Source organism: Egretta garzetta, unplaced genomic scaffold, assembly GCF_000687185.1.
Source record: "Egretta garzetta isolate BGI_Z169 unplaced genomic scaffold, ASM68718v1 scaffold340, whole genome shotgun sequence".
Taxonomy (NCBI): domain Eukaryota; kingdom Metazoa; phylum Chordata; class Aves; order Pelecaniformes; family Ardeidae; genus Egretta; species Egretta garzetta.
Window position 1 is genome coordinate 728,310 of NW_009258377.1, and position 15,042 is coordinate 743,351.

The following is a 15,042-nucleotide window of genomic DNA, read 5'->3' on the forward strand; positions in this document are numbered from 1 at the left end:
TTAAGGTACCTCAGCTTTCAGCCTCTCACTTCTGCGTCCAAGGTTCTAGAAAGAGGCAGGAGTAATGCACCTTGTCAACCCCTCCGTGACGTGCCTGGTGGGGGGAATCCTTCCCCACCTTCCTTAGCTCCCCACGATCTATCTGAGTGGCACGACCAGACAGCCGGACACCTATTAATTTCCAACAGTGCGTGCCCGTGATTCATTCACACAAAATTCACTTCCTAAGCCTTCATTCCCATCTGCTTTCATCGTTCCCAAAACGTTCTTCTCGGGCCAAGTTCACCCCTTTCCATACCCCCCGCCCCCCTGGACCAAATTTTGGCCTTGCAGTACTCGTCCATTTGAGCTCTGGCGCAAAGTCACAGCAGACATGAGAGCGAGGTTTGCAGCTCTCCAGCACTCCAAAAGCACAGGTAACATTAGTCCTAAGCCGGGGGTCCACCCACAACTGGCCACTCCAATAGCTCATTTTTCATGTACTCTACTGAAAATCTAACCTTTTATCCTCACTCTCGAGATGGTTGTGTGTATGTGTGTCAAGGTGACAACACTGTGAAAACAGAAGTTCTCCGATGGTACATTATCTCGAGTATCAAAAGGTCACAAAAGGGGACAAATCGGTAGCTCTCCAGAAGAGGCACTGGTTTTTATGAAAAGTGGGTCAGTTTTAGTTTCATGTAGGTTGTTTGACACAGTGGTTTCTGGCATCACAAGCTCTGGTCTACAGGATACCACAGAGCCTTTGTATCCCTTGCTGTCACTACAGCATTGTGTTTTTCTACCCATTAACCAAGGATAAATGACCTAGATATTGTGCCTATTAAAGCCTCATTTTTCTTCTGCCCTTTTGTTCTTTAGTGTACCACATTATCACATGCTGAACACATTTTAAAGTATTCTCAGTCTCTCATGCCCCTTTGAAGGAGTAAAGTAAGGGTTTTAGTGCGCGCTTCTGTAGAGTTACTTAGAGTGGAAAATATGAAGGTAATTCAAGGTTTCTCTTCCTGCCTAGTCCCTTGAAGACAATCACTCCAGCATTTACAGCCACTAATCTATAAAGAATGTAGCAAAAAAATGCTGTAAAAAAGCCACAATGCAAATAGAAAGTGAACACCAGTTGTGATGTCCCTAAACACTACATTCTATAATTACATCTCTGCATATCATGGGTCACTTTTATTAAAAGCATCATTACTACAGTTGGCAGCAATTTACATCTTATCTTACATGATAGCAGTTTCCAAAGAAAAAAAAAAATAAAAAGACATCACAACAAAGAAAAACAATACATTTACAAAGTCATGTCTGTAAACTTCAAGGCTAGTTTAGAGTTGAGGTAATGCTGTTTAGCTTTGTGGCTAAAGTAACAAAGTCCTTTAATTTAAAAAAGGTACCTGATTTTTTTTCTTTTTGTTTATACCAGTGCATTACAAGATCACGAGACGATTAAACTGTAGCTTTATCCTGTAAGAACCTTCTCCGCGGGTTAATTTCCAAAAGGTACTCTTCACATTCAACAGCTGCCTTATTATTGCTGCGTCTCAAGACAGAGACATTCACACTATCATGAAGATTGTCAGAGAGAGAGTGTGTGTGTGGGTGTGTGCGCGCAGGTGAGCGGGTGAACTCCCATACAGTCAAAATGAAGCGCGAGTACGATATGTATGGTAAATTTCATCTTGACCTTCACAGCAAAAAAAAAAAAAAAATAAAAATAAAAAAATTAAATATATAACTTCATCCTTCCTTTAAGCAGCACTTCCTTCTATTAGTGCCACTTGATTACAAATTGCTGCTTAATTCATAATACCAATGGTACCAAAAGAAAAAAAAAAGCAGAGCATTATGTCAATTTCCTTAAAAAGACATGATCACCTCTCAAATTTCATCTCTCCTAGGGATAATAAATAATGCACTGCACAATACTTAATGACCAAGATACCTTTTGACACATCTGTATAACATGACTTGAACTTTTTTTTTTTTTGCTACACTATGTTACAGAACAGCTTATAAAAACTAAGTATGGACATTAACTGTGAGTGTAAACAGTAGGACTACCACTTGTCAAAAGTTTAAAACACTTTAACTGTAACTGGTACTGTTATTCATCATTTTCATTGTTTTCTATTTCTTCCCCCCCATCAAGTGAGTCTAATTCTTCACCCTGTGCTATTTCATCTTCTAAAACGGAGGAATCTGCAGTTTTATCAAGGCTCTCCTCTGCATCACTGCCTTCGAGATTTTCTTCATCTTTAAAGGCAGTTCCTTCAGTTTTGTCAGTAGCCTTCTCTTCGTTGGAGCCCACTGTGTTCTGAAGTCCTGCTAGTGCTGGGAAACCGGGCAGAGTCAATCCTCCCAGTCCTGGAGGTAGAAACATAGATGGATAGAAGAGGCCAGGAGCCATGGTAGACAGCAGGAAAGGATTGAAGGCCAGAGGGTTTGTGGGCAATCCAGTGTTGGTGGTGGTGGTAGTGGTGGCAGTGGCGGTAGTCGCCGCAGTAGCAGCACTGACAGATCCATTCGCAGAGTCAGTAGCAGAAACAGCGTCTGTGCTTTTCTCAGAGTCTTTGTTCTCCTCTTCATTCTCATTTTTCTTCTCTTCAGCTTTTGAAGCGCCATCCTCAGTCTCTCCTTGACCGGAAGCAGTAGTGGCATTTCCAGTAGTAGCCGTTATCGGGTTATTCAACAATCCGCTTAGTCCAAACATATTGGGCAATCCTGCCATCCCTGGCAACATCAGAGGCAACATGGCAGCCGGATTTTTAGTATCCCCCCCAGCAGCAGCAGCTGTTGCTAGCCCTGGCGGAAAGCCCATGAGGCCTGCGAGCTGGAGAGACTGCAGGTTCTGTAGGTTCTGGAGGCTTGTGAGGTCCATTCCAGCAAACAGACTGTTCATTAGTAGTGGGTTGATTCCCGACGTTGATGCTACAGCAGCAGCTGCTGCAGCTGCTTTGGCAATTTCACTTTTTGGCCTTCTTCCTCTTCTGCTTGCTCCTTCCTCCCTCACAACAGGTCCAGTGAGAAGACGGTCAAACATGGACTCTGGAACAAAACCCTGAAAAGGGGATGCGAAAAGCACAAGCTTTATTCCCCACTACCTTTAACAGCTTTCAGCAGTTAACTGATGACGATGGAAGAAACAGAAGGGATTTCAGCACACTCCAGAAGTGGTTTGCTTTTCAATCCTGGCAAATCATGACTAGCTAGCTACCAACGTGAATGGCAGTGTAAGAAAAGCTGAAGAAAGCAAAGCCTCAGATTTTTTACATTTAAACACAACAGTAAAACAACACATGCTGAAACTCCGTAGCTTCATTAAAAAACCCACCCTGATAACACTGCAGTTACGAGCTTATACCTTTGTACTTTGTACTGAACTTCAGTACAGTAATATTTTATTAAAATGAGTATTCACAGCACTGCACCCTTTACTTTCAAACTGTTATAAAAGGCAGAAAACCTAATCCTTTGATGCTGCCTGTTACCAAGATGATGAATTTATTTCTGTTATGAATATGACAAACATTTTCTTAATAGTTCCTAATGTATGAATACCTGTGTTTATTAAAATTGTTCGTTGTAAGAAAAAAAAAAACCAAAACCAAAACAAATGCTGAAGGCTGCCTTACTGTAGCTGATTATTCGAGTGTACTTCAATCCCATTCTGCAGCAGCCGTCTATCACCATCTGCCCCAAGACGGGTATCTCCCACCCAGACACTACAATTCCCTCAGCTCAAAACCAGCTATGAGATAAAGACTCACTAATCAATTTACACAGCCTTCAACTTTTCTGTGCTATAATCTACAGTGAAGCATGGAATGAGACTTTCACTTACAGACTGTTTAACAATGTCAGTCCAATCTGGAGCAACAGCAAATTCAGGATTTTCTTCCAGCCATCTTGGCAAGTCCTTCATTGGAGGGGCCATAGCTCCACCCATCTAATGCAAAAGACAAGGTTAATACTTTAAAAAAACAAACAAAACCCCAAACAACTATTTATATGGACATTTTCTATCTGTGCACTTTCATCTCTAAAGGATGGCAGTAAAAACTTTCAGTTCAGACTGTGGAAAACTACATGGAAACCAGCTAATGACACTAGAATTTAGTAGATCATGTTTGAAAAAAATGTAAAATGCTGCAGCTCAGGCAGGGCTAGTAATTAAATTCGTACCTGATATAATGAAAAAAGGTGCTATATAGTTTCAAAAAGTAAGAGTTATTTACTCAAGTGATTAATATGAACATATCAGAAGAGCAAATAAGAAATTAAAGGAACTGGGTGGTACGTTCCAGTAAAAGTAACTGCTGGTGGTGCCAAATTATTAAACTTTTAAAAAGAAAGCTTGGAGCAGAAAACCTACTTTCCACATGCAAAGACATTATTAAAGACCTCCACTGAACTAACTTAATTTTTACCTTCTTTCCATTTCGCTTATTTACAACAGGTACCCTTTCTTCTCCTGTCAAGGTGTTTATATCGAGTTTATTAGGGTTTCGACATCTGTGTCGTTTTTGTTTCGGCTTCTGAAATGGGGAAAACAGCACATCTGCACTCTTCTGGAAAGAAGAGAAATACATTGGTTTTTAGTTTTTCATTTTCTTGAGAAAAATCACCCATCATGGAACCACTTCTCACAACAATTTTAAGAAGGGCACAATTACTTTACCCTCAGATTATCTCAGAAAAATGTTTTTTCTTATCAGATGAAGAAATTCTGCAGAACTTGACACCAACACTGTTTCAACACATTATTATATACAAATATTAAGAAATGAAAAGCAACCCATACACCCCAGTACCACCTGAGTACTTAGATACCACATTAAATGTGGCTAAAGAGAAAACCTCTACTGAAAGCCAACAGTTATAAAATCCAATGACTATGCCCAATGTGAGGTAATTAATTTTGAAATCTGTAAAACTAACTTTTGTATTAATATAATACAACAATACTACTAGAACCATATACTTACTGGTACATAACTTGGCATATCTACAGTGTAAGTGGGATGCAATTTAAGCCATTCAACTAAATCCTTGTTTTTAGGAGCATCCTCTCCCACCAGCCTGGTCCCATCCTCTAGATTGATTACAGGGATGCGAGTGTCTGGGTCCAGTTGACCAGGAGATGGAATGTTCCTTGCTGGTAGGGCTTCCATATCTTCTTCAAAAGCTTTGGTCACTTCTGCATCCTCCTGGAAACATTAACATCTGTATTAATTCTCACTTGAATGGAACAGTTACCTGGGAGAAATAATTTCAGGGACTGAAGCTAAATGCTCAGGGAGATTTGGCATATGCAAGAGTTAATAGGGTTTAAATAGTCATACCATGTAAAGACAGCTACATTAGGGACTTCAGAAAATTTAGCATCCTTGGACATTAAAGAACATACAGCTAAAGACAGAGCAGTTTTCAGGCATTTCCAATTAATTGCCTCCAAGGCCTTCCCTTTTCTACACAGTAAGAAAGACATACTTAAGCCTCAAGATGTATGTTGTTGTAAATACATTATGTTCTGTAAAAAAACAAAAGTAGTCTTTTTGTCTTTTTGAAAGTACAAGCTACTTAAACAGCCACAATTTGCTATAGTAAAAACTTGGTATGAATGATATGAACACCATTTTGTTTGGTTCGAAAAGAAATAGCAGTTCTAAAGACAAAGAGAAAGCTGGCTGGGTAAAAAACATATGTTACTATTAGGGAGAACATAACAACACTTTAAACTCACATTCAGAAAGTACTACACACAGAAGAACAAATATGAGACAAAAAGGTTGCTGTCTTACTACAGTCAATGATGTCCGTTTGTTGCTCATAAATAACAGATCAAGCCCTTCCACATTTTTCCTCCTTCCTCTCCTCCTCTTCATGGGCGGTTCTCCATCTATTAAAGAGCCATTTAGTAGATGCCTTGTGGGTGTGCGCGAAAGACCTGCTTGCAGCAGCTCCATTTGAGTTTTAAAGGCATCAGACACGGGTGTGGAGACATTAGGCAAGATAAACTTTGAAGTAACAGATGAAAAATTTGAGGTAGAACTTGTTGCCTCTCGTGAGGCCTTTGATAAATCTACAACCTTTTCTTGTCCATTTTCTGAGACCACCTGAGACTCACGTAACTGGGCAACCATTTCCATAAGATTTCTCCTCTTGGCAGCTCGCTCAGCCTCAATTTCAATCTTTCTTCGTCTCCTCCTCCTCTGACGTGGAACCGATAAATTGAGTGCATCTTCCTAATGAAGAATGAGCATTTCCAAACGTTAGCAAAGCTCTGTTTGCTATGCTGAATTTAAAATAAAAGTCCAAACATGTAACTCTCAAAAAAAAAGCCTTCATCTTACTCAAAGAAACACTTTTTATTTTTCCTATTTTATTTAAAGAAATCCTGTCTTTTGTTTTTTCTATTGTGCAAAAGAAGCGCATGCAAGATAAAACGTTTTATGTAAGAAAGAGAAAGACGCAGCCTTGCCTTTGATAACTGAGGAGAAGCAGTGATATCTTCACTGCCACTGACGCTGGCTTGACCAACCATGGAGAGCTCTGCAAAGCTCCTTTTTTGTAGGGGGCTGTCCACCGCTGTTGGAGTATACCCAGGTATGAGCCCCTGGAAATCAAACATCTGGCGCCTATTTACTGGCCACTTCCCTTTCAGCACTGCTTCACAGATGTTGTCTAATCGGTTGATCATGACTCGGTCCTGCATAAAGGAAAAGTACGTAATGAACCTTCAGCGTGGAAGTCGCCTTTAAAACTCAAATGAGTACAACGATACAGTCCAGCGTCCAAAGCTTAAGAAATACATTCAAAACCAACTGTGCTTGCAGGTCAGGATAAACTGGTCGCCTTACAAGAAGCTAATACACAGACAACTTTGTAGAATAAAACATTGCTAGAATTTAACGGCTGCATTTATACTGGGGGGAAGGAGGAAGACAGACCAAGTTTGCTGTACGACGGTGTACTAAGTGACAAATTTAACAGAAACTCATTATTGTTTTACACTGCAAAACTTCAGTAGTTAGCAAAATCAACAGTTAGGAAAGGAAAATCGTAACATCTGCAATCAGCATCTTAACAGTGAAGTTCCTGAGATCCAAGAGGCTGGATCTGCAATTCTGTCCTAGGAAGTGGATCCTCATTAGCGTCACTATTAATAAAGTTCAACATTATGAAATGGGCACCAACCTAGGGACATCTAATGAATGTCAATTTTCATTCCACGCCCATTATCACTTCAAATTTCACTGAAGCGTGTACACTAAAAATCTCTAATTATGTTTATTAATCTACTTATGCTGAACCTATACAGATAAAGGATTTTTGGGTTTACTTTTACACTGTGACTAGAATAAGATTTTAGCCCATGTTTCCAAAATACATGCTGAAAGCAAAGAAGATGAGTATCATTTGATTTTTTCCATTCAAGCACAGCCTATGCTAGCCTGCCTGAAGTAGTAGGAACTTCAGAACTATGAGAAATACTGCTGGTTAGGGAATATGAGCATCAGCTAGCTTCCTGAACAGGAAAACAGTACAAAAGCCACTAGCAAATCTCAGCAGCTGCAACAGACTGCTTGCTTTCCCCAGGAATAAGCCTATTAAGAGCAAGGTCCCCCCGCCCTGCCCCCCCATCCCAAACCAGATGGCCCTGTTATGGTGATTAGTAAGCTTAAGACTATTACTACTTTATTTCTCTCTCTCCCCTTACTGCAAAGGAGAGTTCTAAATTATGTATGGATTTATTAGGAGGTTGCAGTTTCATATTTTTAAAAACATTTTATATTAGATGATTTTCTGCACTGTTACAAAATAAGATATAGCTTTATCCTACCTAAAACTGCTGCTTATGTTTGCAGGATACCTTAATACAATTACATCTGTCAACATTACATAATGGCTTAGATCATGTAGGTCACCAATACTCTCCTCTACAATCTCCTCACCCCAAAATAAAAAGGTGATCTTACAAAATCTCTGCTCTTTAACACTGTGGATTGCTCTCCAGACAAAATCCGTAATTCAAAATCATAAGTTTGCTTCCATCAATAGAGGTACAAGAGGTGTGATTCTGCTGACATACAGTTACGGAGCCTATAAGAACTCACATCTGTCTGTAGTTTGTTGTTTTACTAAATGACATTATTTACAGTAAAGCAATTCCTTTCATTTCCCCTGCTAATTTTTATGAAACTGAAGAATAAAATACTATTCCACAAATCATTCACAGAAAAAAGTCCCTTGCCTACTACAAGCGCAGAATCATACAAAGCTCACTTATTTTGCGAACACATTTTTATCTGTATTGAAGATGACACAGGCCAACCAACCTTAGGCCAGAAAGAGAAGGCAAATGTTCTCTCATGAAGCAGCTGAACCACAGAGGGGTCCCCATCTTCCATGTAGAATCCATCACGCGTTTCATCCCTTGCGGTACTCATAGAGGCATTGCTTTCTTCATCAAAATTCTTACCCTGAGAAACTGCCCCTGCTGAATAACAACCACGACCAGGCATTAACTACAACAGTTCCCAACCACCCAGTGTCAACCCAACTAGACAGGTTAAGACAACGAGGCTTGATGCAATATTACTAACTCAGGCTTTTTGTTCAGTAATTACTACAGCAGAGCCTTAGCTAGCCTTCTGCATTTGGCACAGAGACCGTGCTTATTGGCTCAGTGAGCCGTCTTGGAAACCATCCCTTGTGGGGGAATACCCCGCTGATGTTGGACGGTTTTTATGAAAGCTTATCTAGCCACCTGATATGCAGAAGGGCAGAGGAACTGCTACATGTAGCCCATCCCGTGCTCCATAATGGCTCCGTGTGTGCCACTTACCAGCTGGCACAAGTTACAACAGCTGTGGGGCTCGTGCTAAGCACACAGAATTGATCTGACCAACACGTTACCTTCAGGTTGGGAGGATTCTTCTGATTTATCATCATCATCCAGTTTCTCCTCTTCGTCTTCTTCTGAACCTTTCTCAGAAATAGATTTTGGGTCTACGTCTGTACTCATTTCTATGTCTTTCAATTCACATTTAACAGAGCCAGGCTCAGCCTCAGCATCACAGTCCGGTTTAGTGTCCTTATCTGCAATATCTGTCTCCTCTTTGATATCAGACTTTTCTTTGGCTGCTGGATTTTCAGACCCTTCAACTTTAGACTCCATTTGTTCTGTAGTCTTTTCTTCTTGTACTGGTGTGGATGGGACAATAGGTGGTGTTTGACTGCAGCCAGCACCCAGAGGGTTTACAGAAGAGACAGTATTTGCATTACCTGTCCCTCTGTTTTGAGCAAAGTTTTTGTGAGCCTCAAGAAAAGAGAGTTCAGGATCATTCAGAATGTGATAATCTGTCCTACTGACTCCATGTTTAGCAGCACCAACCAGTAAGTCTTTGTCATGTTTACCACACTCCCACCACTCTGGCAGGTCCAAGCTTGGTTGGCAAAGCTTTAGCCTCTCCCCCAACTGCGGGTGATGGAGAACCTGTTCACGGATTTTCCGCAACAGTTCTATGCGATATAAAGTTCTAGAAGCACGCTCTTCTGTGATCGGCTCAATCATAGTGGAAAGATCAGGTGGTTCTGCAATGACATCAATTTGTATTGTTTAACATCGATTAAATGCACACCCATTCTGAAATCATTACACCTGGGCACAAAGTTTCAACAATCCCACCGTCTCGTAACAGTCATGCTGATTCCTACAGTCAGTTAGAACTTACCATCATCCGGTTTGACTGGCATTCGGCACACTCGTCTACACATATTCACAAAGCCATTAAAATACTTCTCCAAGCTTTCATCGGACTTTTTATCAAGCCTGGCAAATGCTCTGAATTGATTCCAGTCAAATTGATGTTTTACAGGATCAAAGATAATTCCAAAAGTAGACACCACACGATAAAAATCAGCTTCTTCTCTTCTTGTCCATCTAGTCAAGGAAGAAGCAAGAGAAGTGAGGCCACTGAATAAAGAGAGTCCAAATATAGTCTGGATACCCCAAAACCCCCTCAGTTTATTCTTTTAAAACAGAAGGGCGGTACTGGTGATGCACAAGCTCAAATGAGATCTGAAGACATCACTAAGAAACTCACTTTTGTCGTTTTTCAGTTATTATAGCTTCCCTTTCTGCTTCTAGTGCCCTCACTTCTTCCCGAGGCCGACGTCTCCTGCGGTCAGTCTTCATTAGTGCCTCTTGCCTCATTTGTTGCCTTTTATAGCTGCGCTGATAGGCAGTAATGAGGCGACGCAGACGGGTAGTCAGGGTTGAAGTGTTGGGCCAGTAGAGTTGGCCTAACTCAGCATTGCTTTCACTGTGCTTGTCTAGAGAATAGAGAAGTATTTGTGCACTGCAAAACCACCACTAAACATTTCAAAGTTTCTATGGCTAGAACTGGATTCCTGCTTTATCTGATAAGAACACATGCCTCATTAATATTGGTGCATAACAAATTAGAAACAGGGTAACTACATTGGAAGGAAATAAAAAATAGAATCACACATCCAACTTAAGAACTCAGAAATGCTTCACAAAAGCATTTAGAGATAACCATCAAGCATTATTATTCAACATTATGAGTGCAAACACATTATGAATACTGTAAGTATTTAAATTAATGCAATGCCTCTTTAAATCTATTACTGAGAAGATCATTTTGCCTCTGAGGAAACACCTATGCTTATGATTTTCCACTTTATTATTCTCACTTAAACTTGGCAATTTTCCTCCATACTGAGGAAACAACATATCTATAACTTCCAAGACTATCTCGGCAAAAACATCAGCGGCTGCATTATGAAACATCCGGTCTTTATCATCACCACAATTTCTACTACGTAATTAGAAACCCAGAAAGCCATAATGTGGATTATTCAAAGACAGTACACAGTTGTTTTGAAAGATGTGAAGCATGAAGAGAATTGGCAGTAAAAAGTTTACTGTGGTGTTTTCCCAAAACACAACCTATCCCTCATGTGGTAATGTAAACAGTCCACCTTTCACTAAACGGTCTGGTTTTGCCTTTTTAATTTCTTTGCTATAGTCTTACTTTGGTGTATTTCTATGGACTCCTCTTTGTCTTCTGGAGGTGAGTTTGCAAATTCCTTGGGGAGAAAGACAGAAGATATTTTAGTTTTCAGTTTTTACCATATGTTACCATTTCAGGAGAAAAACACGTCATCTCTCAAACACAGCAGCAAACAATCTTTGTAAGGTATGTTTATTTGGTAGCTTTCAATCTTAAGAACTGCACATTAAGATAAACATGGAAAATCAGTTATAATTATATATATAGATTTGTAATTACAGAAAGTTGAAGTTCTTACATCGATTTCGTCTTTGAAAGGAGTTCTGGTTGGCTTATATTCTGGATCTTCATCCTCTCTGTCAAATTCACCGCTATGAAATAGTTAAAAGAAATATTTTCAAGAAATATAGTTTTTGAGAGGGGGCTGATTTTCTGGACAAAAGCAAAAGAGCTACAAAAGCTATCAGTACGGTATACCAAGTTACACATTTGTATTTCATGCTCAACTGTGTAAACAATTCTATGTACTTTTTACATCGTATGATCACTTGAGATCCTCAGGCAAGATGTAGGCAAAATATGACTTATGAACTCATGCCAACATATACATTGCTGATAAAGTTTATTAATTTTTTCATGTCCTCCTTACCCATCACCGCCATCTGCTAACATGTCTGTCCCTCTCTGTTCAGCAGCTATGGCCTTCGCATCAGGCATGCCAACCCGTTCCAGAAAGCACAGTGCTGGATCAGCTCTCATAGAATTGTACTTCTCATAACCTGCATGCAGAGCAGGAGACATTTTTTTTTTTTAAAAGCTATAATCAGCTGTGAATAGAATAGGTTTAGGCAGTAGAAGTACAATTTTCTGGATTAATTTCTTTATTTTTAAATAAAACAAAGGTGCTGTCACCGTGCTGGAAACAACCATTTCATTCATGTAATGCAATTTTTCATATTTGTAAATTCCATGAGCACAGAAAAATTTTCACAGCAATAACATTAACAAATAGTAGATACTGAACAAAGCATTCAATTTAATGTCTTTATAAGGTAAAGTAAAAATCTTTCACAAGCGCAACACTTGTCTTCATGTTTCCTATATGACTTTCACAGTGGTTCTCCACATTCAACACTCCCTACTGGAAACATGCAGATGTGAATGGAAACACACACACACACACACATATATATATATGCATTTTCTATAGCTCCAGCCCTGCTGGAACCCTCAATGTAGGCTGCAAAAATGCTGTATACATGGGTTATACACAAGGCCAACGAACCTGTCTTATTAGGTTTAGGATGATGCATGTCAGTAAGATGACACTGTTCCCTCTACGGTTTTCAAACTGCTGTTTGCTTTTTTACTGCCCAAGTTGACTAGATGGAAAATGGCAGATCCCAACAGTGCACTGCAGGAAAATGATTTTTAGACTAGACTTGCCTCAGCTGAGCCCACAAAACAGAGCTGCTGTACATAGGCAGAACAGCACAATTCAATTAGGATTTGTACTACAACACACTGCTCCTAACTGCTGTAGAGCCTCAAGCCAAACTGTAATCATGAAAGGTTTTATAAGCCATCATTCTCCCCTTTAGTCAGGCTGGGCTGCTGAGAATACCTCTGCGACCTCCAGAGAATTGGGATTATAATCAGGAATCGCTCACTGTATATATCATGCCAGCTCTGCATCCCCAGCCTTTCAAAGTTAACAAGACTGCATCCCACTCAAGGGAGCCGGGAGTTCTCAACACTGACATTTGTGAAATATTGCTTGGAACAAAGCCCAGGAGGCACTTGTACAGATTAATAGCAGAGGTTAAGCCCACCGTCCACTTTGACACTGGTTGGCAGAGTTAGCAAGTGAAGCAGTGCTGGAAGCAAAGTTTATGGAGATCTATCTTACTATTTGGCTATTATTTAAACAAATATGGTTTTGTTTTATTTACAGCCAAGAAAGTAATGTTTTCTTCTCAAATGTTCTGCAAACATTTAAAAACAGCATCTGATATTTACAGCTCGTATTAGGTTTTTAATGCAGGCAAGAAAAAAAAAGGGAGATACAAGCCAACAGTTCTTTGGAACAATACTTGTTAATATTATGACTGAACAGTCCTACACACAGAAAGCTTTACAACTGAGTTTTGTTCAGAGTGAGACATCACTTACCGTGTTTGAATACTCCAATTAAAAGGGATTTATCCGCCTCTTTATCCCACCAGTCTGCAGGAACTTCGGCATGGAATGGCTCAGGTATCCATATATCTACTTCACTGTAAAGGCAGCATTATTTACATTCTCAAAGGTATTACTAGACAAAGATGTTTAAAAATAGTGGTTTAAACCAAAACCCAACACAGAAATTAAAATACCTGGAAAAATAATTAGGATGGTTAAAAAAAACCCCAACAACAAAACTCCCCAAAACCCCACCCTACAACAGAAAAACCAAACATTAGGCTATTCTGGGAGTGGAATGACAAGGCTTATCCAACTATGATTCATTTAAGGTCTTAGTGTATTTTTTTAAATTTTTTAAATTGAGATAGAATAATCCTTCAATATTAGCAGAACTGAAAATCTGGTTCTGTCATTTCCCACATCGTTCCCTCCCCCAGGAAAATTACCCACAGCGCTTGATAAAATAACAAGGTTGCCTGAGAATAGACATTTAAGAGATAAAGCGTGACAACCTTTAAACGCTGCATTATTACAGTACATGTACTTTATAAAAGCCAGCGTCACAAAGCAAAAAATAAACCTGCACTTGCACTAACCTTGAGTCAGCACCCTCTAAGATCTTGTCTGCTTGGTCCCCTATAACTTCTTGTCGTAGATAGTACAGCATGCGGACACGCAGCAGGACCCTGGAGAGGAAGGCAGAGGGGGGAAAAAGTTCTTAACTTCAGGACTGTTTGCCAACAGTGGCTTTTGGCAGCTGCTGCTGTTCATCCATCATCCTGCCAAGGCTGATTAGCCATGCTGTATGGTAGGCTTGAAGCGTGACAGATGGTGGCACATAATCACCTCTGTGTGGTGCTTTCTGCTGGCTTCCAACAGGCCTGCCTGGCAACCGCTTACACTGCACAGAGAGGGACCCAGCTCAGCCCGGCCCCGGCGCATTTCATTTAGTTCTACCTAGTGCAGCTTGTGAAGTTTAGACACGTACTCTACCACTGCCTCTGAAGTATTGAAGCAAGTTTGTAAACAACTGAGCAGATGGCTTTCAGTAACTGTTCTGCTTCATTATCTCATAAAATTTCCTCAGCTGCTGCCTTAATACCATTTTTGGAAGCACATCAGAAGTTGTAGGAATAAACGAGATATAAAATCTGGTTTTACTACCTTACAATAAACCCTCAATATGGAATGTCAGGTTTTTCAGATTATACAACTTTTAGCTTCCGAGAATGGGGGGAAAAAATAATCCCCCATTTCCCTTGGGAGATATTAACTATTTTTACTCTTTATAGTTCAAACTGCTATTTAATTTTACCTGTGCCCAACCTAACTGCTACAAGGAAGTGAAAAATTTTCATCGCCCATGTTTATTTTCCCCCATCTCTGCAATACTGCAGTCGTTTTTGGAAGCACTGTCAGGTGTTGTGGTCACACTTGAAGCTGGCAAGAGAGAGAGTGTCACACTCTGGCTTTTCAAGGAGACTAGAAAAGAGGTCATCTCTGTAGAAAAAGTATCTACCTGAAAATAATCCTGCTCTCCTGTGTTTACCCAATTCAGGGCACCCCCTGCTGCCTAGTTCATGAAGTAAAATCAGTACCAGCTAAAATGCAGATTACTCGGCCTGCCCTCTCACTGTACCCAAATCCATCACAGCAACTGTTGAATTGCTGCTGCTCCTGGAACAGCAAGGGTGACCAGGGAGGCAGTAATCTGATCACCCACTCGCATGAAAAATTTAGACCACCACCAGTTTTGCGAGCTCCTCATTAGAGATCTGATGCAACCGGAGCAATACCCAGTTTTACATGTGTT

General features: G+C 40.2%; 1 protein-coding gene across 4 annotated transcripts in view; it reads right to left on the reverse strand.

Annotated features, from left to right (window-relative positions):
* Window positions 1-1,752: 1,752 nt before the first annotated feature.
* The window catches only part of CHD7 (chromodomain helicase DNA binding protein 7), a 131,804-nt gene continuing 118,514 nt past the window's right edge, over window positions 1,753-15,042 (reverse strand). The window contains exons 24-39 of one of the 4 annotated variants that reach the window (XM_035895821.1): window positions 13,826-13,915; window positions 13,218-13,321; window positions 11,695-11,824; window positions 11,344-11,416; window positions 11,067-11,121; window positions 10,113-10,341; window positions 9,741-9,949; window positions 8,923-9,600; window positions 8,343-8,503; window positions 6,485-6,712; window positions 6,131-6,248; window positions 5,805-5,902; window positions 4,989-5,210; window positions 4,431-4,571; window positions 3,845-3,949; window positions 1,753-3,061 (exon numbers count right to left, since the gene is read on the reverse strand). In XM_035895821.1, the coding sequence (XP_035751714.1) occupies window positions 2,108-3,061; window positions 3,845-3,949; window positions 4,431-4,571; window positions 4,989-5,210; window positions 5,805-5,902; window positions 6,131-6,248; window positions 6,485-6,712; window positions 8,343-8,503; window positions 8,923-9,600; window positions 9,741-9,949; window positions 10,113-10,341; window positions 11,067-11,121; window positions 11,344-11,416; window positions 11,695-11,824; window positions 13,218-13,321; window positions 13,826-13,915 (3,595 nt within the window). In that variant the 3' untranslated portion in view covers window positions 1,753-2,107. Of the gene's footprint in view, window positions 3,062-3,844; window positions 3,950-4,430; window positions 4,572-4,988; window positions 5,211-5,804; window positions 6,249-6,484; window positions 6,713-8,342; window positions 8,504-8,922; window positions 9,601-9,740; window positions 9,950-10,112; window positions 10,342-11,066; window positions 11,122-11,343; window positions 11,417-11,694; window positions 11,825-13,217; window positions 13,322-13,825; window positions 13,916-15,042 lie in introns of all 4 variants that reach the window. The other 3 variants (XM_035895810.1, XM_035895813.1, XM_035895805.1) reach the window with 3 other exon arrangements.